This window comes from Nilaparvata lugens, chromosome 4 (assembly GCF_014356525.2).
Source record: "Nilaparvata lugens isolate BPH chromosome 4, ASM1435652v1, whole genome shotgun sequence".
Classification (NCBI taxonomy): Eukaryota; Metazoa; Arthropoda; class Insecta; order Hemiptera; family Delphacidae; genus Nilaparvata; species Nilaparvata lugens.
This window is the reverse complement of record NC_052507.1, coordinates 395857-422516: the sequence shown is the minus strand read 5'-3', so window position 1 is coordinate 422516 and position 26660 is coordinate 395857. Positions and strand designations below refer to the sequence as shown.

The 26660-nt window shown below is 34.9% G+C and overlaps 1 protein-coding gene across 3 annotated transcripts; it reads right to left on the bottom strand.

Moving 5' to 3' along the window:
* Positions 1-9: 9 nt before the first annotated feature.
* On the bottom strand, positions 10-26660 carry LOC111048817 (HSPB1-associated protein 1 homolog). Of its 3 annotated transcripts, XM_039425482.1 has the most exons (9): positions 26536-26660; positions 22197-22407; positions 19388-19537; positions 17990-18126; positions 12812-12930; positions 12206-12327; positions 9250-9360; positions 1842-2014; positions 10-223 (listed from the first exon to the last, which is right to left on the bottom strand). In XM_039425482.1, the coding sequence occupies exons 1-9, from the start codon at positions 26544-26546 to the stop codon at positions 58-60; spliced, it is 1200 nt and encodes a 399-aa protein (XP_039281416.1). In that variant the 5' UTR covers positions 26547-26660; the 3' UTR covers positions 10-57. The 3 variants fall into 3 exon arrangements, with proteins under 3 accessions (XP_039281416.1, XP_039281418.1, XP_022190492.2); XM_039425484.1 differs by lacking the exon at positions 1842-2014 and having other exon boundaries at positions 10-396; XM_022334800.2 differs by lacking the exons at positions 10-223; positions 1842-2014 and adding an exon at positions 5232-5617.

Sequence of the window (26660 nt, the reverse complement as noted above, 5' to 3'; positions counted from 1 at the left end):
CTCGCCACCCTCGTTCAACAAATTTAATACTCTTAACCAAATATAACATATTTATTTTCACAAAGAATTCACAAGCAGTTTTTCTCTAACTTTTGCAATAACCTCAGGATGACAGAATGCATTAACAACTTTCTCAAAATCGATCTCTTGGTAAGAGCTTTCCTGTGTAACACAGCTGCTATTGTAATCATTGCAAGTACACTGTAGTTGTTCAGAAATGTTGGTGACATCACAATTTTCTACAAATTTTATGAGAGGTGACTCAAAAAACTGGCGCTGCAATTGTAAGGCTTCTTTCTCATTTGAATCAGTATCTGACTTTCTTTTGTTCACATTTTTCACACATAAGTTGAGCATATCGGTGTTGGACGCATCAAAGCTTCTAAACTGTTCAACCTGGAAAAAATCAAAAACTTTTTTCAACTTTTTGTGTAGTTGAGAAGTTGATATTGTGGTAATTATTCATATTGAATGAAAAAGACTAAGAAATTGTCAAAAACCACTGATTTATTGATAATTAGAAAGACCGGTTTCGGTTCACCATAAACGTTTATCAGAGATTGACAATGGTGTACTAACCGATTCCGGTCTTTCTAATTATCAATAAATCAGTGGTTTTTTGACAATTTCTTAGTCTTTTTCATTCAACTTTTTTTTATTGTACGAATTATTAGCTTGAAAAACTGATCAGAACCATGCATAAATTGAATCAATTGGAAAAGTGGGATGAAAGTATTACCAAAAAAAACACACTCAACATAATTATGAGTGACAAAAGACTAGAATTAAATTTATTGAAGATAATCAATAAAGTAGAATCCACGTTATAATGTAGTATCAGATTAACATTAGTGCTGCTATCTTTGTCTATCAGTCGACATGGCTGAACTTTGGAATATTGTGGACACTGCATTGGATGAAGCAGAGTTTGGTTTAGAGCTAACAATAATTATCTTTTAAATAAAAATAAAACAGAGAATATTATATTTAGTCTTAAACCTCACAGTTGTTACAAAGATATAGCCAATCATTTATGAAGTTTTTGGGGGTTCAGGTTGATCACAAACTGACATGGGGTAAATACATGTAGTGAGGTCCACGTTATAATGACAGAGGGGAAAGATAGAAAAATAGCGATGCCGATTCTCTGCATTAATTATTAATTATATTTCTACACTGTCAAAAACATAATTAGCATCGTTGTGGACCTAGAAAAGGATAGTACCACCGGCTTTGTCGAATGATTGACAAGGATAGCAAAACCAAAGTTGATCAAATACTGTCATCATAACGTGGACCTCACTATAGATTATCTCAAAACTAGGCTATCTAGGGTAGTCTATCTCATTAAACGACTGAAACAATGTGTGAATCCAAACGGTTAGAGAATGGCTTATTTTGCATTTTTCCAGTCTGTTATCAAGTATTGTTTGCTTGTTTGGGGTAACTCGTCTAGGGTAGATGAAATATTGAAGCTTCAAAAGAAAGTAGTCAGAATCATGAATGACGCGGCTTCTCTGGATCACTGCAAACCGATTTTTACTGAATTGAGATTTAAAACAATAGTGAATTTATACATTTTAGAGCTGGTAACATTCTCTTTGAAAAAATTACCCTATTTGACTGTTTTTAATAAAGATGTTCACAAGCATGACACTCGAAATAAGGGAAAAATTTGTACCAACTATTGCAGATTGAGTAAATCTCTCAAGAGCCATACGGTACTATCTAAAAAGGTTTACAACAACTTTTCAAAATCGATCTCTTGGTAAGAGATTTCCTGTGTAACACAGCTGCTATTGTAATCATTGCAAGTACACTGTAGTTGTTCAGAAATGTTGGTGACATCACAATTTTCTACAAATTTTATGAGAGGTGACTCAAAAAACTGGCGCTGCAATTGTAAGGCTTCTTTCTCATTTGAATCAGTATCTGACTTTCTTTTGTTCACATTTTTCACACATAAGTTGAGCATATCGGTGTTGGACGCATCAAAGCTTCTAAACTGTTCAACCTGGAAAAAATCAAAAACTTTTTTCAACTTTTTGTGTAGTTGAGAAGTTGATATTGTGGTAATTATTCATATTGAATGAAAAAGACTAAGAAATTGTCAAAAAACCACTGATTTATTGATAATTAGAAAGACCGGTTTCGGTTCACCATAAACGTTTATCAGAGATTGACAATGGTGTACTAACCGATTCCGGTCTTTCTAATTATCAATAAATCAGTGGTTTTTTGACAATTTCTTAGTCTTTTTCATTCAACTTTTTTTTATTGTACGAATTATTAGCTTGAAAAACTGATCAGAACCATGCATAAATTGAATCAATTGGAAAAGTGGGATGAAAGTATTACCAAAAATAACACACTCAACATAATTATGAGTGACAAAAGACTAGAATTAAATTTATTGAAGATAATCAATAAAGTAGAATCCACGTTATAATGTAGTATCAGATTAACATTAGTGCTGCTATCTTTGTCTATCAGTCGACATGGCTGAACTTTGGAATATTGTGGACACTGCATTGGATGAAGCAGGAGTTTGGTTTAGAGCTAACAATAATTATCTTTTAAATAAAAATAAAACAGAGAATATTATATTTAGTCTTAAACCTCACAGTTGTTACAAAGATATAGCCAATCATTTATGAAGTTTTTGGGGGTTCAGGTTGATCACAAACTGACATGGGGTAAATACATATAGTGAGGTCCACGTTATAATGACAGAGGGGAAAGATAGAAAAATAGCGATGCCGATTCTCTGCATTAATTAATTATATTTCTACACTGTCAAAAACATAATTAGCATCGTTGTGGACCTAGAAAAGGATAGTACCACCGGCTTTGTCGAATGATTGACAAGGATAGCAAAACCAAAGTTGATCAAATACTGTCATTATAACGTGGACCTCACTATAGATTATCTCAAAACTAGGCTATCTAGGGTAGTCTATCTCATTAAACGACTGAAACAATGTGTGAATCCAAACGGTTAGAGAATGGCTTATTTTGCATTTTTCCAGTCTGTTATCAAGTATTGTTTGCTTGTTTGGGGTAACTCGTCTAGGGTAGATGAAATATTGAAGCTTCAAAAGAAAGTAGTCAGAATCATGAATGACGCGGCTTCTCTGGATCACTGCAAACCGATTTTTACTGAATTGAGATTTAAAACAATAGTGAATTTATACATTTTAGAGCTGGTAACATTCTCTTTGAAAAAATTACCCTATTTGACTGTTTTTAATAAAGATGTTCACAAGCATGACACTCGAAATAAGGGAAAAATTTGTACCAACTATTGCAGATTGAGTAAATCTCTCAAGAGCCATACGGTACTATCTAAAAAGGTTTACAACAACTTTTCAAAACACCTTAAACAAATATCCAAAGAAGATTTTCCTTCACAAATTGGATGAATGACTTTTGAGAAACCCTTTTCATAGTATTGCGGAAAGTGCAAATTTATAGTGAGAAAAATGAAGAACCCAAGACATAACCTATAAACTTGGGTGTTGATAGGAAATGACATTGGGTAATACGGCAAGGCAGAACATCCGAAAGGATCTCTCTGCCAATAAAAGCCATAAGAGTAAATAATAAATAAAATAGTATTGCGGAGTTTTTCGAGCACACCGACATCGACTTCTAAAAAGTGCTTAAATATAATTGATTGGAACGTGTTATTTATTGTCATGAATAAACCGGAACTGTTTGCTGTGATAATATTTATCTTTTTTTGATTAAGCGAAATGTATGTATTATATATGTATGATGTATGTATATGTTTACCTGATGACTTTGTCTATGACATGTATTTGTTCACGGCAGTAAAAACATTTTGAATTTGAATTCGACAAAGCAGATAGTGCTATCCTTTTCTAGCGCCGCAAAGTTACCAGATCGTTTTTCAACTATGTTGAAATATAATCAAGTAACAAAATATTCAATCTAAATCATACAAATTTTATTATTAGACAATTTACAAAAGTATATTTTCTTTGTGTATAAAATATAATAATATTGATTGTTCTGAACAGTTAATATTACACCAGATATACTGGTATCAGCTATCCTCTATAGAAGGTGGTGGCAAGGCAGATAATCGGCAACGCTGATCTACTATCATTCTCCACTGCCATTATAAAGTGGACCTCACTACAGGACAACTCTACAGTCCTGGGTGGACTTTGTCCTTCTCAACATAGGGCCTCCATTCGTCTACTCTACTGTATCCTGTGCACTCAGTCGCCATTTTGCCACGCCCAGCACACGGAGGTCACCAATCGCGGCGTTCAGCCATCTTGTCCGTGGTCGACCTTTCCTTCTCGTTCCAAGCATTCTTTCTTAACCTAGCTCTGCAGTGCAGGCTGGATGCTTGTCTGACTCGGACTAGGTGCTGAGACAGCAAATAATAGCAGCGTTGGTGGGAATGCGAGCGGCCGCAGTAACATCTTCCACCCAGCAATGGTCGGCGTAGTTCCGCCTAGCGGACAGACGAAAGATCAATCCAGTCGGTTATTTGATCCCTCCAGCCAGGCTCAGCCAAGCAGCCGAGACAATAGAAGAATGGAGTGGTGGTCTTATTCGCGTTCATCAGCAGTTTTCTTACTCACGATTATTTTGATTTTTGTGTTACCTATAATCAATAATAACTCCAGTGACCAGTAAAAAGTTTCCAGAAAAGTGGTGTACTACCATATAACTTTTCATGATGATTTTTAATTATTCAAAAACATTGTTGACATTCTGAGCCTTCAGGCTAAACTTGGGGTCGCTGAAAACGAATCTGCACTCAGAATTTCTCTATCACAAAAAATAACGAAAAAACCCAGCTGTTGATCTTCCTGCAACCGTTAACAGTCATCCTGCAATGCGGCCGAAACACTTCTAAGCCAGACACCCATCTCAAATGACAACAACGCCAAGCTGTGAGAAACCGCATCCTGCACTGCGGCGCTAGGTTTACAGCAGTCTAGGTCTAGATGGTACCCTCTCATTACTTATTCTGGCTAAGTGTCCAAGCCATACAATCCTTCAGGCTTTTAAGAATCGCACCATATTTCCTGCTCAAATAGCCTGGTATATCTCACTATTAAATCGGGCTCTCCACACTCCTCCGCTATATGTTGGTCCCCAGATTCTTCTGTACATTTTTCTCTCAATATCATCGAACATACAAACCCAAAAACGGTCAACAAATTGAGTGAAATTAGGAACTCGCCACCCTCGTTCAACAAATTTAATACTCTTAACCAAATATAACATATTTATTTTCACAAAGAATTCACAAGCAGTTTTCTCTAACTTTTGCAATAACCTCAGGATGACAGAATGCATTAACAACTTTCTCAAAATCGATCTCTTGGTAAGAGCTTTCCTGTGTAACACAGCTGCTATTGTAATCATTGCAAGTACACTGTAGTTGTTCAGAAATGTTGGTGACATCACAATTTTCTACAAATTTTATGAGAGGTGACTCAAAAAACTGGCGCTGCAATTGTAAGGCTTCTTTCTCATTTGAATCAGTATCTGACTTTCTTTTGTTCACATTTTCCACACATAAGTTGAGCATATCGGTGTTGGACGCATCAAAGCTTCTAAACTGTTCAACCTGGAAAAAATCAAAAACTTTTTCCAACTTTTTGTGTAGTTGAGAAGTTGATATTGTGGTAATTATTCATATTGAATGAAAAAGACTAAGAAATTGTCAAAAAACCACTGATTTATTGATAATTAGAAAGACCGGAATCGGTTATTACACCATTGTCAATCTCTGATAGACGTTTATGGTGTAATAACCGAAACCGGTCTTTCTAATTATCAATAAATCAGTGGTTTTTTGACAATTTCTTAGTCTTTTTCATTCAACTTTTTTTTAATTGTACGAATTATTAGCTTGAAAAACTGATCAGAACCATGCATAAATTGAATCAATTGGAAAAGTGGGATGAAAGTATTACCAAAAATAACACACTCAACATAATTATGAGTGACAAAAGACTAGAATTAAATTTATTGAAGATAATCAATAAAGTAGATTCCACGTTATAATGTAGTATCAGATTAACATTAGTGCTGCTATCTTTGTCTATCAGTCGACATGGCTGAACTTTGGAATATTGTGGACACTGCATTGGATGAAGCAGGAGTTTGGTTTAGAGCTAACAAAAATTATCTTTTAAATAAAAATAAAACAGAGAATATTATATTTAGTCTTAAACCTCACAGTTGTTACAAAGATATAGCCAATCATTTATGAAGTTTTTGGGGGTTCAGGTTGATCACAAACTGACATGGGGTAAACACATATAGTCAGAACCACGTTATAATGACAGTGGGTAAAGATAGAAAAATAGCGATGCCGATTCTCTGCATTAATTAACATTCTCTTTGAAAAAATTACCCTATTTGACTGTTTTTAATAAAGATGTTCACAAGCATGACACAATAAGGGAAAAATTTGTACCAACTATTGCAGATTGAGTAAATCTCTCAAGAGCCATACGGTACTATCTAAAAAGGTTTACAACAACTTTTCAAAACACCTTAAACAAATATCCAAAGAAGATTTTCCTTCACAAATTAGATGAATGGCTTTTGAGAAACCCTTTTCATAGTATTGCGGAAAGTGCAAATTTATAGTGAGAAAAATGAAGAACCCAAGACATAACCTATAAACTTGAGTGTTGATAGGAAATGACATTGGGTAATACGGCAAGGCAGAACATCCGAAAGGATCTCTCTGCCAATAAAAGCCATAAGAGTAAATAATAAATAAAATAGTATTGCGGAGTTTTTCGAGCACACCGACATCGACTTCTAAAAAGTGCTTAAATATAATTGATTGGAACGTGTTATTTATTGTCGCATGAATAAACCGGAACTGTTTGCTGTGATAATATTTATCTTTTTTTGATTAAGCGAAATGTATGTATTATATGTGTATGATGTATGTATATGTTTACCTGATGACTTTGTCTATGACATGTATTTGTTCACGGCAGTAAAAACATTTTGAATTTGACAAAGCAGATAGTGCTATCCTTTTCTAGCTCCGCAAAGTTACCAGATCGTTTTTCAACTATGTTGAAATATAATCAAGTAACAAAATATTCAATCTAAATCATACAAATTTTATTATTAGACAATTTACAAAAGTATATTTTCTTTGTGTATAAAATATAATAATATTGATTGTTCTGAACAGTTAGTATTACACCAGATATACTGGTATCAGCTATCCTCTATAGAAGGTGGTGGCAAGGCAGATAATCGGCAACGCTGATCTACTATCATTCTCCACTGCCATTATAAAGTGGACCTCACTACAGGACAACTTATCAGGTTTGCTAAAAATCTTAGAACGGCTCAATATCTTTCAAACCAATAATTGAGGTAGTTCATCTACAAGAATATCAACGAAGTTCTAAGATTATTAAATTAAATTAAAAGTCTAAAAAATGTAAAAAAAACACAGATTTATTGATATTTAGAAAGACCGGTTTCGGTTGTAACACCATTGTCAATGGATGAATTGCAATCATCATGTTACAATGGTGTAACAACCGAAACCGGTCTTTCTAAATATCAATAAATCTGTGGTTTTTGACAATTTCTTAGTATTTTTATTCAATATGAATAATTACCACAATATCAACTTCTCAACTACACAAAAAGTGAAGTTCTAAGAGTATCATAACAAACTAATTTTAAAATTAAAGTGCGAGATAAATTACTTTTAACACGGCTCTTTCTTGAAGACGGAGAGGTCCGATGCTCTATCCTCCACTAATCACTCCCACTACCCAGCAGCATTCTCCTTCTTTTGTGTTTGAGTGAGAGAGCTTTGTAACGCGACGCGGCAACACTCCCCTCCATCTATTGCTGGCAATGTTCCAAGTAGTGTACTGGTCAGCAGGTATATTGGTTTGTGTATGTTACAGAGATGTTTTCATCACAAGAACATGAAGCAAAATGACACGGCGCATCCAATTGTGCGCAGGATGTCCGTCTGTGTCTATGCTACAAACTGTGGAGGGAGAAATGGGTTTCTCCTCTTCATGTTAAAAGTAATTTATCTCGGACTTTAGTTTATTTAGTCTACAGATGGAAATTACTGAGATATTGCAATATATTAAAATGCTAATGAATTTACTATTATTATTATTCAATTATTTCATCACTTACAAAGTGAGCATTTTTTATTGCAACCTAAGTCGGCCATTGGCAAGACTTTCATACATCTCTATTCTGTCAAATTTAAAAAGGATCTAATCATTGATACCGTGCTGAGTACAACCGCCTTTTGAATTCCATGTTTTGCACTCCCTGAGACACCAAGGCGACTGAGGTTCGCTGAAACCTTCTGCCTGATCACTCCAACAGTAGAGATAATTACAGGGACAGTTGTAACTTTTTCCTGCTTCCAGACATCCCTGATCTCAGCAGCCAGGGGGAGATACTTGGATATTTTCTCATTGTAATATTGTTCCAAGTTGTGGCAACATGGTATGCCAACATCAATCAAAATAGTCTCCCTGGCTGTCTTGTCCATGATGATAATGTCTGGCCGGTTGTGCACAACTGTCCTGTCAGTCAGCACAGAGCGATCACAATACATCTTGTGTGTATCATTCTCAAGTACAGAAAGTTGCTTGTATAGATAGTATGACAGTTTTTGATCTACTAGACCAAACTTCAGGGCAAGACCCTGGTGTACAATCCCAGCAACAGAGTTGTGGCACCTTAAGTAGTCTGTGGCTGCCATCAACTGACAAGCTGACATGATGTGTTGCAATGTTTCGGGAGCCATACCACATCTTCTACACAAGTCACCATTTATAGGCAGCTTCAATATATGCTTCTTGTAGTTCTTAGTAGCTATTACTTGGTCTTGAATAGCTATCATAAAGCCTTCTGTCTCTATAAACAGATCTTATTATTATTAAACAAAAATCCAAATTAAATGCTGTAATTCACCCCGAAGACTTCTGCTAAACTGCAAATATTGACAACAGTTAGATGGAAATTCGATAAGCGCTACTATAGTACTACTATAACAGCATTAAATTTAGATTTTCGTTTAATAATATTAATTAGTTTATTTCCTCAGAAATTCTATTTCCTTTATTTAATCAGTATTATACTGAAATATAGATAGCTGTAAGAAATAGAAGGTTTTCAATTAGGTATTACAATTGAGTAAATATGGAAATTAAAAAATATATTTTTTATCAAACTCACTTCATTGGGATTGAGGAGAAATCGTCTCTCGTTGTCATCAAGGTTCTCAAGCAAAGAGCCGATGAAAGTCCGAACTAAGCACTCTTCTACGCGTTTCTCATCGTCGATTTCCTGAGTCATACACAACAAAGGTTTAAATTACTGTGAAATTATAGCCTACCAGCTTAAATACGCATTGAGATTTGGTGTAGAAATTGAAATGGACATAACCTATTTATAATATTTGGACAATTTGAAACTAAATTAGGAAATTGAAGAAGTTTTGGACAAAAGCCTGGTTTTTCTTTACCAATAGTTGTATAGTTTTTGCTAACCTGATAAATAAATATAGTGAGGTCCACGTTATAATGGCAGTGAAAAAGATAGGAGAAAAACGTTGCCGATCCTCTGTCTTGTCAAAGCCCTCTATAGACGGTAGCTGATACAGGTTTATTGATGTAATATTAACGGTTTATTCTTGTTTGAAATAGTAAATTATATTTTGATAAGTAAGAAATTATATTTTTCAATAATTTAATAATGAATATTCATAATTATGGATAAATATTTTATAGTCAAATTATTAATTCTACATTGTTGAAAGACGACCTTGCAACAGTGCAAAGCGAGGAAGAGATAGCGCTCTCCGCTTTGTTGAATGATAGACAAGGATAGCAATAACATTGCTAGTCAAACACTGCCATTATAACGTGGACCTCCCTATAAGTATAATATGGACCAATAATGAATTTACACAAACAAGATGAAATATTTTATTAATTCTACATTGTTAAAAGACGATCTGGCAACAGAGCAAAGCGAGAAAGAGATAGCGCTATCCGCTTTGTTGAATGATAGACAAGGATAGCAATACCTACACTAATAGATAATCAAACACTGCCATTATAACGTGGACTGAACTATATCAAGTTTTACGCTGATTATTATTGTTGGTTATCTTTTATCTATAGCAAAAGTAAATTCGGATGGCTTATTACTTAAATACTTGAAGTCGTTGCCAATGACTGGGGTCTCCAGATAGGCAGTGTCAAAATAAACTTCTTTCACATACAATAATAAAAACTGCATGGCTATTCATGGTGTGGAGGTGCTGGATCTGCAAAAAAGGGACTCCTCCCTCAATTCCCCCAACGAGTAGAGTGGTCTTTCGATAAGTTTGCTCTTCACAATTGCATAGAGCCTGGAGTTTGGTTTGCCTTGTAAGTCCTTGGGAATACTATTGAAGAAAGTTTTCTGAGGAGGTATAATATTCTTGACAGTTTCCTGCACACCTGTTGAACATAATGGCCCATATGAATAAAACCAGAGCAAGTGCTCATGAGCAAGAGCATGGAGCATAAGGTTTTGCTCATGAGCAGAAGGTAGAAGCAAAAGCATTTGTTCATTTTTATATGAATAAGCTTTACCTTATGCTCCTGAACTCTGGAGCAAATGCTCACGTATTTTAAAGATTTTTCATCAGCTGATTCGTTTTTGTAGCCTTACTTTGTTTTTATAGCTCACGGAAGCGCTAAATATGCAAGTAGGGGGCACCGCTTGTGTTTGCGCATAGCCACCTCTATTACAAGGCCCCGGCCTACGATATTGCAACGTCGCAGCGTAGGCCTAGAATCTAATACATGATTGGTGAAAAAGATCAGCTGGTATTTTTCCACCAATCATGTATCAGATTCTAGGCCTACACTGCGACGTTGCAATATCGTAGGCCGGGGCCTTGTATTAGAGGTGGCTATGGTTTGCGTCGTCTGCTCTGTTTTCTATTTATGAATAGTTTTAGGTTAGTTGAGTTTAGAATTTTGAAATAATTGCTTCAAAAGTTGAGCAAATGCTCTAGTTTATTCATACAATTTTGAGTATAAGCTTTTACTTCTGAGCAAATGCTCAAACTATTTTTTTGATGAGCATGAGCAAAAGGTTTTGCTCACGTTTATTCATAGAAAATGAAGCAAATGCTCCATATTTTAGAAGTATAAGCAAATGCTCAACTTTATTCATATGGCCCAATGATTCCAGCTCATCCTCCTGTCCATACAGAAACCCAGCTGTGCAGCTGCTCGACTCTTCAAAGAGCAGACTAGGATGCTCGTTTTATCCTCATTGAGCTTCAGTTTGTTTGCAAGAAACTATAGCTTGGCCTCCTCAATGAGACTGGCAGACCGTTCCCTCACCTGTTCGATGGTGGTGCCTCTGGATAACAAGGTGGTGTCATCTGCAAAGAGTACTGCACCCTGCCTGCTCGTCAAGTCGTTCATAAGCAATATGAACAGCAGGGGGCCTAGGATTGATCCTTGTGGTACTCCATGATCCACAGTTCTCAATTTTGAAGTGGCACCACTCAGTTGGACCACTCAAGGTAAGACGCCACTGTCCCCAGGACTGTGCCACCGTAACGAAGTATAAAACTTATTCCATCTATTTGTACTTTTAACAGACCCTTGCGGAGCACGGGTTACCTGCTAGTGGATAAATTCTTTATTGATTGAAACTCTTTGGTTTTCAACTTTCCTAAATTCTAAATTCCTAGTTTATAAATATTTTGGACTCAAAATTGGACAAAAAACGTGTAGTGTAAACATAACCTATTTTTGGACAATTTCTATCTAAATTTGGGAAAGGAACAGTTTTGGGCTTTGAGCCTGTTGTTCCTCTCCCAATCATTCATAGTTGAGAATGATTGTATCTATTAATGTATAAATAAATAAATAATAAGTGTACATCATTGAATGATAGGGAGAGGAAAAATAAGGTAACCTTGTGCTATTCCTCTCCCCAATTTAGATATGTTTACACATAGTCCGAAATAGGTTACCGTAAGTCTTGTAGCTCTTCACTTCGCAAAATTTTCAGCCCACTAATATGTTCACAAAGAAAATTTTCAAATTTAGATGCTTCAAAACAAAAAATAGAACAGATATTTGTCATATATTGTCACTAAATAGAATACAATATATATTACCAATGGAACCCATGTGTTGATCGATATAGATGTTTCAATATTTTCGACATAATGCCACCAACCGTTTGGAACCACTAGTACATCTCCGGGATTCAGGATTACAAAGTAGGCTTTCTTGAAACCTGGAAACAATGAAACAATTATTTGGGTATCAAATCAATTTATTGCCACAGACAAACACTTTACAATTTGTATCAGCCACGTCAATATTTTTTAGAAGAAAGCAAAACGTAGAATCAGCAAAAACACTAAGATAATAAAGTGTATAATTTATTCAGCCTGGCGATACAATAGTACATAAGGCTACGTCACAAAATATTTTATAAAATTACAATACATAAAATCATAATTAGGTCACAATATATAATAAAATGAACAGTTAATATTACAGCAGATATACCGGTATAAGCTATCCAATAGACGCCAGTGGCAAGGCAAGAATCGGCTAAGCTGTTTTCCTATCTTTCTTTACTGCCATCATAACGTAGACCTCACTATAGACTTGCCATATCATTCTACTCTTTGTTCTATCGGTTTAATATGAGTTATGAGCTAAATTTCAATTGATGATGTAAGTGTATGATATCTGGTAGATTAATGACTCACCTCTTAATGATTTTCTGCAGAAAAAGTTTATCTTACTGAATATACTAGATTCTTCATAGGGAATTCTAGTAGGCTGCAAAGAGTCGTCATCATCCGGTGAAAACAGTATCCACGCCTTTCTAGAAACAGACGATTCAATCAGACTAATCACCTTGTTTCTATTATTGAAGAGTTCAAGTTTAAAGCCAATTTTTCGTTAACTCAAACCGATTCAAGCCGATTTTTTGTTAACTCAAACCGTTTACTGTCGACTATTGTCTATTATTACTGTTTTGGCCGGGTGAGAGTGTAAGAATGGTGCATTATGAGAGAATACCAGCGTCACATAGCTTCATGAAAAAGAACTATTGGGACTATAAGGGTAACCGTCCACTGGAACCGTATTCAACCGATCCGTTCGGCCGTTGGATCGGACGAATCTTCCTGCCGTCAACTCGGCCGAACACGGTCGTCCATTGGAACCGTTTTCGTCAGTTCAGTTAAGTAGTTGGCTGGTTGCCAGAAAGTGAAGTGGCAAGCTAGTTAGTAGGGAAAGTGATTCTTCCTTGTTTGTTTACTTACAAAGTCTAAGATTCATCCAAGTACCTATTAATTATCAATTATTTATTTATTACTTTCCACAATCACAATATAAAATTCTAATCCCACATCAATAGAATTTTCTACATTTTTCCACTTGAATTCAGTATTTTCTCTTAGTTTTTTGTTGTTAGAAACAAAATAGATTAACTCATAATTTCCCTAAAACATTAAAATAACTGTTTAAATTCACAGATATTTATTCATATTATCATACAAAAATCATTATTGAATATTTATTTATTAACTAAATATCAACAAACGTAGAAGTGGTCTATTACTGTTTTAATACTATTCTAAAGTCTTTAATTTTTTATTTTAAGAGAAATGCACTCCAATAGGGCTTATGCCTAGGTGTGCCCATCTTTATTTCGATTTATCTTTTTGTCCTCTAAAGCAAAACAGATAACGTTAAAATAAGTTGTTTTTCAAAGTGGAGTTTCATTAGTATTTTTTGCCGGTACAATGTTTTGTTATAATATTATGTTGTGCGAAATAAACTAATTTTTGAATTTGAATTTTTTTTGAATTTATTTTATCTTGAAAACTTGAAATGATATTGTTTGATGACTTTGGAGGTTATTTGAGGATGAACGCTACGACACAATAAATTATTATAGAGTATGATGATGTGCTGAATTTTCAGCCGTCATTGAAATAGACAATGCTTGTAAAACATCTTTATGACACAGAACTACTTCAAAAAACAAGACTGTGAATCAATTTAGGTTAGGAACACTTTGTTGTCTCAGCTCGACTAGTTAGTTCGGCCGGATGGAGCCGGGAAATCCCATTCAATTCGGATCGAAAAATTGATTGGCCGGAGACGGCCGTGCACGGCCGTAGGAGCCTGTTGCAATGGACGAGCATCTATTCCTTTCTTTGTTGGGGGATCGTTCGGTCGAGTTCGGTAGTTATCGGCCGATGCTAGTTCGGACGAAAACGGTTCTAGTGGACAGCCCACCTAATTGGCTTGAGTTAACAGTGAAATTTGGAACATAACCGCCCTATAAAATGGGATATCTTTTTATGCTATCTTTTCACTATGATCGCACCTACTTATAACAACAGGCCACTGCGGTCATAACAGCTGTTTACTCCGGTTTGCTGGTCTGTTAGGTACTATAGATAAAAGATCGCATCAGAAGATATCCCAAGGTATAGGTCGTTTATGTTCCAAATTTCACTGTTAACTCAAGCCGATAGTCCTAGTATTATTTTTCGTAAATCTATATGACGCTGGTAGTCTCTCATACTGTGACGTTCTTACATTCTCACCCGGGAAAAACAGTAATAAAAGACAGTAGAAGACAGTAATCGGCTTGAGTTAGGAAAAATTCAGCTTGAAATTTGGAACATGAACGACCTACACCATGGAATATCTCTACTTATGCTGTCTTTTATCCATGGTACTACTGTATATTGTACAACTAGCAGGTAACCAGTGCTCCGCAAAGGTCAAATTAAAAACTTGACAAACTGAAAACTTGACCGATTGAAATCTTTAAGAATTCAAAATAGGCCAATAACCATCCTCGATAAATTAAGAATCTACATGAAAAATTTCATGTTAATCAGTTGAGTAGATCAGACGTGATGATTCCTATCCCGTACGTGTTTACTCCGGTTTGCTGGCCTGTTATTATAATTAGGTAGAAAAAAGATAGCATGAGAAGATATCCCAAGGTATAGGTCGTTTATGTTCTAAATTCCACTGTTTACTCAAGCCGATAGTCCTAGTATTATTTTTCGTAAATCTATATGACGCTGGTAGTCTCTCATACTGTGACGTTCTTACATTCTCACCCGGGAAAAACAGTAATAAAAGACAATAGAAGACAGTAATCGGCTTGAGTTAGGAAAAATTCAGCTTGAAATTTGGAACATAACCGCCCTATAAAATGGGATATCTTTTTATGCTATCTTTTCCCTATGATCGTACCTACTTATAACAACAGGCCACTGCGGTCATAACAGCTGTTTACTCCGGTTTGCTGGCCTGTTATTATAATTAGGTAGAAAAAAGATAGCATGAGAAGATATCCCAAGGTATAGGTCGTTTATGTTCTAAATTCCACTGTTTACTCAAGCCGATAGTCCTAGTATTATTTTTCGTAAATCTATATGACGCTGGTAGTCTCTCATACTGTGACGTTCTTACATTCTCACCCGGGAAAAACAGTAATAAAAGACAATAGAAGACAGTAATCGGCTTGAGTTAGGAAAAATTCAGCTTGAAATTTGGAACATGAACGACCTACACCATGGAATATCTCTACTTATGCTGTCTTTTATCCATGGTACTACTATATATTGTACAACTAGCAGGTAACCAGTGCTCCACAAAGGTCAAATTAAAAACTTGACAAACTGAAAACTTGACCGATTGAAATCTTTAAGAATTCAAAATAGGCCAATAACCATCCTCGATAAATTAAGAATCTACATGAAAAATTTCATGTTAATCAGTTGAGTAGATCAGACGTGATGATTCCTATCCCGTACGTGAGTACACCAATTCTTTCCTTTATTATACTAGTAGTTCTGTGAACAGTAGATCACACGCAATTTTCTCATCCACAAGTATCTGATGTCACCTGTTTGAAATGTTAACAAACTCAGTTCACGTTTTGTAAGCACGATATGGAACGGCGGGAGAAGCCTCCACCAAAATATGTAAGCAAGATATGCCTACACCAAATATGAAAGGGGAAAAAAACTTTGATAACAAGAAAAGAACAGAATAACTAGAACTTTAATGAATCTTTAACATATTTACATTTGAACAAAATAAGATTAATCTGATTATAAAACAATATTTGAATTAATGGGAAAAACACTCGCTTGCTGCTAATGAGGATTCAATATTTGTGGCTATGAAAATTTAAGAGCAAATGATTCAGTAGTCACCTACCTTTTTGAAATAGCTTCCCACTTTGGCATCCACTGGTATTTCGCGACTTTAGTATTTAAAAAAAAAACAAATATTAACTGAACCAATGAATAGGCTCAGAACCCGTCTCCCTTAACAATACAATTATTTTTATACTGCCCGATCTGTGACAGAATAACTGTACTATTAAACGAACCGAAATCAAGCCTTTTTCACTGGAACAGCCGGACTTAACTTTCAGTCCTATCGAACGAGCTCACACACTGACCAAAAGAAAAATTTTGGGTATTAAATATAACTCAGTCAATGCCAAACATGAAAGCCATTTCAAGTACATATTTTTATCAGTCGCATAAGCGGCAAGTTTGTTATTAAAAACAAAAGAGAAGCTACATTAATTTTGACAACAAATGAAATAAACAATCTTTCTGTCGATGACATAAATTGTTCAAGGACAAAAACACTGTTCATTAAACTTTTCCAATTTAAAACTCTAAAATCCTGATCAATATGAGATAAATATATGATTCATATATCCCATATGACCAGGTGACAGTTTGAATTTGTATTCCATATTCATCCAGTTCCGTGATAATCTTACCATATGATGAAAATATTTATCAAATATTTGAAAATTAATTTTTTTTCAATAAACATATAATAATAATCTCTTCAGCATTATCTAGTTCATTCAATTATTTTTAATCACCTATTAAATTTGTTTTTTTTTAAATGTGAGAATATTGATATAATTCTGATGGGCACGCATAATAATACCATGAATGCAAAACAAAATATTGAAACCATAGATCTTATAGAAATAGACATGGCTTCTCCAGACATCTGTTTAATGAATTCAATCAATAATCCACTTGTCAGCTGATTTATTCTGAATAATTCTATAGTCTAATTAATCCTATCTTCAGATTAGAATATCGGGGCACCGAGCTTCGCTTGTTATTTTTATTTATTGATAAACAGAACACAATTCTCTAAAATGATCGTGTTTATATTTTACAGCTGGCTATACGTCAGCTTATGAATTTCGGGGATGCGATATTTTGATTTTCCACAGAATCACTCGCTCACTTTTTACTATCCACAGACGACGAAAGTCTCAGCTGTTACAGCCAAAGACCTTAAAGATGCAAGGTGCCAAAGACCTTTAAGATGCCATATCTCTTTAAGGTCTTTGGTTACAGCCAAGGATGAATTATCCTTTAAATGTCGTTCACCAAGTTTTCCCAAGGATGAGAACTAGTGCAATCGAATTTTTATATCATAAACCTACTATGTTCCAAATTTCGTGAAAATCGTTAGAGCCTTTTTCAAGAACCGTTGAACATAAATAACCAGATAAAAAAATAAAAACAGATATACAGAAATTGCTCGCTTAATATAATAGAAATAGGATATATAGTGATATCGGAGTATGGAGGAATTCTTTTTATTTTCGTATATTATCCTTAAAATGCAAAATTTCAAAAAAACCTTGAGTATACATCGAAGCGCAGTTGAAAGAGGAATATTCCTGCCAAATCTCATCGAATTCTATCAACGCGTTTGGCCGTAAATGCGTTACATACAGACAGACAAAAGAAAATCCGAATTGAAACATAGACCTCACTACGTTCGGTCAATTATAGATAATATTGTAGGTTGAATGCGAACAAATTGTGTTATGAAAATGTAGAAAATTGCATTACTTGCCATAAAGCTGGGCCACCAGATTAAGACCATAGGAGTCCTTGTGGCAGGGCGTGTGGGCCCCCTTGCTTCCAAGCCACATTGTTGAGTCAATGCCTTTCAATTCCGTGAATCCCAGTCGGGCCCATGATACTGACTGCAAATTAAAACATTCACCTGTTTACTGTGTTTCTTCATTTATTTTGTATTCTCAATATAATTAGGAAGAGACGTCAGCAACTAATAAGGTTTTGTGAAAGAAGTAGACAATTCTTTGAATTTTCTGTGCTATTATAGTTTTCATTTTTTTATTCCTCATACTTATCTTATAATTCTAAGCTATAGTGAGGTCCACGTTATAATGGCAGTGTTAGATTAGCAACGGTATTGCTATCCTTGTCTTTCATTCAGCGCTATCTCTTTCTCGCTTTGCTCTGTTGCCAGATCGTTTTTAAGAATGTAGAATTATTCATAAAATAACAAAATATTTCATCCAAATTATGTAAATTCATTATGAAATCATTGAAAATATAATTTATTGCTTAATAAAATATAATTTATATTTTAAACGAGAATGAACAGTTAATATTACACCAATAAACCTGTATCTGCTGTCTATAGAAGGCATTGACAAGACTGAGGTTTGGCAATGTTTTTATCCTATCTTTCTCCACTGCCATTATTATAACGTGGACCTCACTTTAGTTACACTAATATAAAGATAACCCTCATGGATAGTAAATTGTTATACAGGGTGTTTCAAAAACAATGACCCAATTTTAAACAGTTATATTTATTTAAAAAAAAATGATTCACACAAATCAATTTTACATCAAATTACTCACAGAAGTATCAAGTTTATGATGAGTGTTCTTTGTTCCCTCTTGAGGCTCGGACGACATCTAGATGGTAGCCAAATTCATCCCAGATGTTTGCAAGATGTCTGTCTGTCTTCTCAAACTGTAGCTACTGCATCAGTTATCCTGGTTTTAGCTCCTCAATATAAAGTGCTAAGGGAGGAACAACGATAAAGATCGTGTTTATGTTCCTCCCTTAGCACTTGATATTGAGGAGCTAGAAACAAGGATAACTGATGCATACATGCAACATAAACACGATCTTTAACGTTGTTCCTCCCTTAGCACTTGATTTTGAGGATCTAAAAACCAGGATAACTAATGCAGTAGCTACAGTCTGAGAAGAAAGACATCTTGCAAACATCTGGGATGAATTTGGTTACCGTCTAGATGTCTTCCGAGCCTCAAAAGGAGGGCACATAGAACACTTATAATACATCATCAAAACTTGATACTTTTGTGAGTAATTTGATGTAAAATTGGTTTCTGTATACATTTTTTTTTAAATATAACTGTTTAAAATAGGGCCATTCTTTTTGAAACACCCGGTATATAACTCACCTCCAAAATGGTAGGATGGTTTTTGAACCATTCATGCATATACTTGTAATCGAAATACAGCCAATCTTGTTTGCCTTGATTTTCCGTAATCGACAGAAATTCTTCCACTGAATAATTCAACATTTTGCAGGAACCTTCCCATTGAGGTACCTAAAAATGAGAAACAAAGAATGAAATTTGTATTACAGCCATAACTACGATCTTGTATAGATTTCAAAATATCAATCATATAGATTATTGAATAAACGTATTACAAAACCATATTCAGACAAACTATAATGTCAATGCTTAAGCTAAGCTTACAGTAGGGCCGGTTTCCGAGCTCGGGATTTAGCTAATTTCTAGACTTTAAACAGCTGGAGTAAGAAAATTGGCTTTCCAAAACGGGGCGTAATCGTAGTTTTTATGATAATCTTTATTTTCTCGTTTCTATAATTTCAAACTTTTTTCCTTGACAAAATGAAACATTCCTAAATAATTCAAAATAGCTGAAACTTTACACTATTTTCTTTTTATTTTATTTTGTGTTCAATTTTATAATTTTTCGAAATCTAATAATTTTGTTAATTTTAAATGTAATTCAACTATGTCCCGTTTTGGAAATCCTATTTCTTACTCCAGCTTGTTGGTTTCCCTCATTAAGATTATGATATTTATTATTGTAGATCACTTCAATTATTGTAGCAGCATTCAACTCAAAACTAAAGTGTTGGCTTAGGAGAAAGCCATTTTATTTCATTCAGGAACATTTTCTGGATGACTTGTTTGATCCATGCTGCCATCTCGATATAGTTGTAATGTAAAAGTAATAAACTATAACTCTTGACACAATCCATCTGGCCTTGCTGGCATTGATGAAGAGGAAAGTAATTCAGGTATTGATAAATGAATGATTGAAAATTGGAATGCTTACAAACCAATGTTCATAATTGGGATGAAAAGAAGTTTTGGACTGTAGTCTGTTTCTTTGTCCTTAAGTTGATTGTAAATGATAAATAAATAAATGATGCTTTAATACTCAAAACCTTTTTCTAAAAACATTGAATGTATTAGGACAGAATGCATTTATGCAGAGATATGAGCTTGGAAAGCTAAGACCACCTTGTGTGGTACCGTACTTCCAATATTTCTGAGCTGAGAGTCAACCATGGAGGGACATTCGCGTCCCCATTATGAATATGATTTACCAGCTTACCCGGCGAACTTCATACCGCCAAAAAGTCATTAAATCTCATGGTAAATCATGAAATTTATCTGACAATCGATATTTTCATTTACATCTCAATACGGACTATGTGCTTAGTCATTCAGCATTTATTATTCCGAAACCATATTCTTCGCCATCAATTGGTAGTAATATCTATCAGTTAAGTGTTGAATTAAAAAAAATAGATAGGTTAAATCAGTGTTTCAAAGATGATTTTAATGCTTTCATAGTTGTTGATTGTCAATAGATGGTCCAGGAAATATACGATGTACGATGAATTACACAGAATTCCATATTCTTTCCATCTTCCATTTTAGGATGAATATAAGCTGTGCTAAATGCAAAAAAATTAATTTAGTCTGTCATTCTTCAGTAATTAATGAATGCAATATGAACAGCTCTCTTTCATGAGATGAATAATTTTTTCCCAACATTTTCCAGTTTCTCAATGATAGGGGAGTGATAATTATTTGTATAGGTCTTCTAAGGAACGATTATCTACAGCTGGTACCGTACCAATTAACTACTAATTCATCACAGGGTGACGTGTTTATTATAAAGCTGGTAACTTTAGATGCTAAATTATAGGTAGACGCTCGGTCCAAAATTTCGAAAACATAGGTCTGTAAAAATGATTAATATATAATAATTATTAGCCCCTCTATTGAAATTTCTGGTCAGAATCCATCCCCAATATTTACACAACATATCCCCAAAGTTTCATGCCGTTCTGCCAAGTAGTTTTCGAGTCTGTAGGGAACAAACAAACATTTTTATATATAGAGATAGGAGGCGCTCGGCACTGGAATAGGTCCCCGGAATAGCCACTCTCCACACTGAATGAGACCATTCTAGTAAGGACCACGTTATAATGACAGTGGAGAAATATGGGAGAACAGCATTGCCCATTCTCTACCTTGCCTTCAATAGAGGATACCTGATACCGGAATATCTGATATAATATTGACTGTTCATTATTGTTTGATTAATTGTCATGAAAACATATTTTTAAATGATTGAATACGGTAGTAAGTTTTTATAATTGAGATTGAATATTTTTCCGATTGTTGAAAAATTACCAGGCATGCGGAGCTAGAGAAGGATAGCGCTATCTGCTTTGTCGAATGATAGACAAGGATATAGTGAGATTCACGTTATAATGGCAGTGTAGGAAGATAGAAGTATATTGCCAGATCTCAGCCTTGTCACTTGCCACCCAAACAGCTGATACTGGTATATCTGATGAATTTAACTTTTCATTATTGTTGAAAATGGTTAATCATATTTTATTTGTCAAGAAAATATATTTTTTAAAGATGTGATAATAAATTTTCATGATTGTGATTGAATATTATGTCAATTAGTTGAATTTCTATATTGTTGATAAACGATGTGGCAACAACGCAATGCGTGGAAGAGATAGCGTCATCTGCTTTGTTGAACGATAGACAAAGATAGCAACACCATTTCAAATCACACACTGCCATTATAACGTGGACCTCACTACAGCAACTCCAATGTTAATCAAATACTGCCTTTTAAACGTGGACCTCACTATACAATCTCAACTCAAATTATTTGTAACTACTGATGTCTACAAACCTGGGTGCAATCACTGGAACCGGTGCGGAAAGGGAGTTTCACATCTCCCAAGGCAGTTTTCCAGTCTACCAAGCTCCATTTCAAAATGGGCCAGGATTCCACTGATTTTTTAATTACAACGGGCTTCTTAATATGCAATATTGATCTTCTGAGTGCTTCAGCCGAAGGTAAATCCAAAACCTTGCATTGTGGCTCCTCCATTGCAACATTCCTGAAAGAATACATTATGTTCAAGACAATTATTTTCTTTATTATATGATGGCTATTCCGCTTGTACAGAAAAGACCCTGCGAATAATCTCTGATTCCCCATAATATTTAGAACATTTAAAAAAATTCGTTTATTTATGAAAAATTTAATTTCCCCTATTTCTTGTTTTCCAAGAAGTAACCTAAATAATTATTGATATTCAGAAAGAAATACTGTTCAAATAAAGAATGCAGGACACCGTTTATAAATAGAATGGAATGAACACATTGACGTGGCGAAGTTTGGACAATAATTTCCACTCTTAAAACCACGTGATAAATTTTGTATAAACCATAAATTTCCTGATAAGACTCAAGTATTTTGACAGTAATTCATCTAGAGTTAGTCTACCTTGAGGGTAAACTATCACTGAAAATTTGAGTAGGGTAAAGGTAAATCATTAGATAACCGATTACATGAGTTAGTACAGGTTGCACAAAAGCCAGTTTAATTTTAACCGTGATTAAGCTACAAGAACCAATCGGAAAAGCCTATTTTCTGAAAAGCCTTCTCTATAATAATTGTTTTTTTTTTATGTTTATGTATATGTTTTACATAATATATGCATGTGACATATTAGCCTAATATTACAATTATAATTTAACCGGCTTTTGTGCAAGCGGCAAAGAATGCTTGTCAACCAAACCAATACTTGTCAAAGGTGCCTTCAAAAGTAAAGCACTTTTTAGTACTAAAGTCATAGGTCCATATATAATTAAAAACAGGGAATATTAGGTACCAATTTTTAAACTTCAGTATACAAAAAAACTGTAATACCTTTCTAGAAATCATGGAAGTTCAAAGGATTTTATAAGTCTGTTAGTGTAAATGGGAGAAAATGAGATATATTAAACAATTGACTTACAACAACTTAATTTGATACAATACTTCGAGGGTTAAAAGTCATAGTAGCGTATCTACAAAAACCTAACTTTTCAGGAGAGCAAAAAACAACTATGAGTTCACACTCCCTCACTATTTCTGAGGTCTGTATTAATTTCAAATACCTGGAATTCACATATCAATCTTGTATGAATCTTGTGCTTCTACCAGTGCATTCATTCCGATGAATTATTGAAAATTCAATTAAATAAAATTAAAAATGAAATACCTTGTTCTAGTTACGCTATTGTGACCATAATCAATTTCCAAAAATGTATCATTTTATGCAAGTGGAAATACAGGTGGTCCATAACAATGCTCTCATAGACCATGGCAATTACAGACTGTATTGTAATAGATCTATAGTTTCTTACATCACCTCGATCTCCAGATTTGTATATAGGTACCAAGAAACTGTTTTTGAGATCTCTGGGGAAGACACCAAGCTTCAGCAAGGCTGAGCCAGTATGACCAGGTGAATGGCCAGAACAGAAAAACCTAGTTACAGGAAGGGATATTTCATCAGGCCCAGTTCCTCTGCCAACATCCAGAGCTTCCAATCTGCGTTGAATATTGATTGGAGCAGGATGGAACTAACTGGTTTCAACCAAAATCAAATGTCGGGACATTAACCGTGTCCTGCACAAAAATAGATGAAAAATAATCAGCGAAGAGTTCACACTAATTATCAACAGGAGTTGCAGCACTTTTTGTGTCCAGTCTCATAAAAGTGGGTCTGGCTGAGCCTTTTCTCAAACCATCCACATGAGTCCAGAAAGATTTAGAATTTGTCTAAACAAATTCCTCTTATCCAAGTAAATAGTTATTGTAACACCGCCTTGTCAAAACACGACATTGATCCCTCAAATTGCATAAAACTTCATAGAGCTGAATACTACCAATTGCCTTATACTTTCTATGAGCAGTTTTCTTGGCTACAATCAATCTTCTTAAATCAATGGAACCACTTAGGGAAACTAGAGACATGAACCCTTCTCATGAGTGTGAACCTCTTGATGGTCAAGCTCATATACCTACAGAAATTACTGAAATGTTCCACAGCTCTAATGTTATCATCAAAATTTGGAACTGGGTAATTCATATTCTGAAACTCCAAAAATATGGAAGCTAAATCGCACTTGTGAAAATCAGGTATTTGTTTTACATAGCAGGGTTGTGTCCACCTCCTATTCCAGGAATATGAGATGAGTGCCTTCGAGAATGCCTGCCAGGTCGATTGTCTGTATTTAGACCTCTCAAAGGCCTTCGACAGAGTTAACCACTCTCTCCTGGTTGCCAAACTGGAGGGTTATGAGGTGCATGTGTCATGCTCAAGTGATTGAACAGCCATCTGAGGGACAGAACTCTGATTGTCAGATATGAGAATCTTATGTGATCTCCTGTCCTGGCTCCCTCTGGAGTCCCTTAGGGATCCCATTTGGGCCCCCTCCTCTTCAACTTGTTTATAAACGACATTAAAAGCTTCATATCATCCAAGTTTCTAATGTATGCTGATGATGTCAAGTTATTCGACAGGGTATTGCAAGACTTAGGACATGAATCTCTGCAGCATTCTCTCAACAACCTTGATTTGTGGTGCCTTGATAATGGTATGGCTCTGAATGTAACCAAGTGTGTAGTAATGTCTTTCAAGCGTGAAACAATTATACTTGATTCTCAATACTCCTTGAGAGGCATTCCTTTGAAAAGAGTATGCAATTTCAAGGACCTTGGAGTGAATATGACTCAGTCTCTTAGCCCACTGGATCACATAAGTGTGATCACTGGAGAGGCTGGATCTCTCCTTGGCTTTATATTCAGGTCCACCAGGGATTTCAGTTCTCCCAAGAGTCTCTTGGTTTTGTTTAGGGCTCTTGTTCTTCCAGTGTTGTAATATAGCTCTATTATCTGGGCACCATATCATCTGTACCAGATTAACCTGCTGCAAAGTGTGCAGAGACGTTTCGTGAGGATGCTGAGCTGCAGGATGGGTTTCAAGTACTTTGAAGTTCCTGTGGAGGAGATTGAGAGACATTTTCATCTCCTCCCTTTGGTTCTGAGATGAGAACACAACGACCTGGTCCTTCTTTTCAAGACTGTCAATGGATATTTGGACTGCCCTGAACTTCTGGCTAGTATTAACATCTGTGTTTCAAGAGGAATGTACTCAAGGTTCTATTTTCCACAGATGCTCTCACACAACAGCCTATGCCTATAATAATGGGCTTTCTAGAATACTTCGCTCTGGTTGTGAGGCTGCTGCAGCTGACGTTGATTTCTTTGGGGTGTCCTTGAGCTTTCTAAGGAGAACTATGAAAAGATCCCTGCATGTGTGATTTTGGTGTTCCCTTTCTTGTTTATGCTCCTTGTGGTAAACTTCCATGGGTCGTTTCACTTATATAATATTGTATGTTAACTATGATTCATTCTGTATTTTAATTTTTGTCTTCAAATTATCCACATTGTTTTTCTATTGTTGTATATACATATTATATTGTTGTATTTTATTTATCCATATATTCTTTGCTTGTATCTCTTTTTCTATGTTATTTTTATGTGAAATTGGTGTTGTACCGTTGGAAGTTGAATGAATAAATAAACTTTCTTCCAACTCACAATCATCAGCTTCCTTCAAGCATTTCTTTGCCAACTCACACGAAAAAAACTCCTCTGTTTTTCGTGATCATTGAGCAGAATAAAAGCTAGTCTGATTATCTTGTTAAATCAAGACTTATGGGCTATAAAGGTTATGTTAGCATTGATTTTGTGAGCTTTGTGAGCTCAAAGTTACTGTCACACAAGCTATTATGTAGGTCACTAACTGAAGATAAGTTTTTGTGTCATTCAGTTTTGTTCAAGTCAAAGAAGGGTAACAGAACATATGCTTTTGTGTCATTTATTTCATCACTCGATTGTAGATACGATATCCACTTATCTTTCCAATGGCTGATGCAATGAGATAAGCGTGTGTGTCACTAAATAGACCAAGAAAAGTTATTTAGATAGGTCAGATAAGCTAAAAAACGGAATTTTGTAGATACGCTACTATGACTCTAAACCCTCGACTTGACAATTAACTTATAGTATAAAATGAGAACTTAAAAAAATAACAGCTTAAACTAGCTGACAAACAAACCATTCTAAAGTCATTATTTTTTAAAAGATTAAAAGCTATGAAATAAATATAAATCAATGGAAAAATGCTTACTTTCTAGACATGAAGAAAATCAGATTTATTATAGTTTTTAATTCAAAAAGAAAATTTTCTTCAATTCTAAGTTCCTAACCTTAAATTTATAATGTTTTAATTTCAAAATTCAAATTTCAATTCAG